This window comes from Branchiostoma floridae, chromosome 5, assembly GCF_000003815.2.
Source record: "Branchiostoma floridae strain S238N-H82 chromosome 5, Bfl_VNyyK, whole genome shotgun sequence".
Taxonomy (NCBI): domain Eukaryota; kingdom Metazoa; phylum Chordata; class Leptocardii; order Amphioxiformes; family Branchiostomatidae; genus Branchiostoma; species Branchiostoma floridae.
In genome coordinates this window covers 10,417,469-10,419,360 of record NC_049983.1, presented here as the reverse complement: position 1 = coordinate 10,419,360, position 1,892 = coordinate 10,417,469, and the positions used below count along the sequence as shown (strand labels likewise).

The 1,892-nt window shown below is 46.7% G+C and overlaps 1 protein-coding gene across 1 annotated transcript in view; it reads right to left on the bottom strand.

The window, feature by feature from the left end:
* Nucleotides 1–693, bottom strand: part of LOC118416161 — a 1,287-nt gene extending 594 nt beyond the window's left edge. The window contains exons 1-2 of the mRNA XM_035821239.1: nt 338–693; nt 6–31 (exon numbers count right to left, since the gene is read on the bottom strand). Coding sequence (XP_035677132.1) covers nt 6–31; nt 338–611 — 300 coding nt within the window. The 5' untranslated portion in view covers nt 612–693. The remainder of the gene's footprint in view (nt 1–5; nt 32–337) is intronic.
* Between the last annotated feature and the right edge of the window lie 1,199 nt (nt 694–1,892).

The window sequence follows — 1,892 nt, the reverse complement described above, 5'->3', positions numbered from 1 at the left end:
ATGGCCCTCAGTAGCAGCTTCACAAAAGGATCTGAAGAGAACACAAAATGTCAGTTAAACTTAAAGGGTGAGATCAACTTTTCTCTACAACCCTGATTTTCATCCTTACATCAATATTTTCGTTATGACTTATATCTTAAGCTATTTCCTCACGCCACACAGTCTGGATCTAACTTTAATATTTTCTATGAATGATGATATGACATGAAGGTTACATCGGATGATGCAAAACAACGAGAAAATGTATCATATGGTAATACAAACAATCGTGTATACGCATTTAAAAACACTCGTAGATTCGTATTTAGGACTTAAAGAAACAAAGAAACAGACTTACTAGATTTCAAAGCGACCGTGAGCTTGGTCTTGCACCTTGGGTGGTAGGTGTCGAACAGATTCTCGAACTTCCCGTACGGAGAGGTCATGTTTTCCCGGTACGTTTTGTCCCTCCCGTGGAAGAGATCATAGCCCAGATCCTCACGTTTGGGAGCTCCGTCATCACTCTTTTCATAGTCAAAAAATTCTGCTTGTGCATCCTGAGCTGAAGCTGAGGTTTGGTTGGAAGTGGAAGGTTCAGATCCAGCAGCATGGTTTTCACCGGCGTGCGCCATGTTGATGTGTAATAGGCCAAAGGTGAGCAAAATCTCGGTGCAGTTCTAAAACTAATCGCCAGGATTCGCTGCTAAACAGGACATGACGCAGAACATGCAACTGGGACATTGAGGCCTACGTACGTACATACTACTACTAGTAAGGTAGTCTGTGTTAAAATGACTGTTTTCCAGGAAGGACTATGATATCGAAGGGCAAAACTACCGAAATCACGGCTCGATGGTGTGGCAGCACAATAAAGGACGATAAATGAAATAAACTATAAACTATAAAAAAGAGTATTAGAAAACAAATGAAATTACTCACAGGCTGAGGAAATGGCAATGTACAAAATCGACTCTAGTCGGCTGGCCTTTGTTTACACTGACACAGTGTGTGAACAAAGAAAAGTCGGCTTGCCCTCCCCAGCTGCCGGTGTAGTCGATGAAACCGCGAAAATTTCGTGCAAGGACGAACGAAATTCACACAAAACGGCGACCGGAATGTTTCACAACGATGATAACCTTCTGACGCACAAGGGCTGCAGTCTGACCTCGATGCGCTAACAGAATGGCAAAATCGTTGGCTCATGTCGTTCAACCCCTCTAAATGTCACATACTCCATATCACCCGTAAAAAGCACCCCATCATAACTCAGTACTCCCTCTGTGGAGAAGCCCTTACCGGTGTTAAGTCCCACCCCTATCTTGGAGTACAACTGTCCGACGATTTGCGGTGGGACACCCATATGCATATCAACCACGCCACTAGCAAAGCTGGTAAGGTCCTAGGAGTCATTCGGCGCAACTTGACCCATTGTCCATCTAGGGTCAAGGCCACTTGTTACAAAGCGCTGGTACGGCCTCACTTGGAATATAGTGCCATCGTCTGGGACCCGTACACCAACAAAGGGATACAGGCGGTGGAGGCCGTCCAGCGCAGGGCAGCCCGAGTGACCCTAAATGACTACCGGCAGACTAGCAGCGTGACACAACAATGCTTTCAGACCTGCAGTGGCGCCCTCTCTCCGAAAGGAGGAGGAACGCCCGCCTCACCTTTTTCTACAAAGTAGTCAACAATAATATTAACATAGACGCCAGCAATATTCTGAAGCCTGCCCAAGGGCGCACCCGGGGTAGTCACGACTTCAAATATCAACACATATTTGCACGCACCGATATCTACAAACATTCTTTTTTCCCACGCACAATTCCCGAGTGGAATGCCCTGCCTGGCACGGTTGTAAGCGCTCCCAACGTTGAGCACTTCCGTGCCAGGCAGGCGGCCTGCCCGCCCTAACC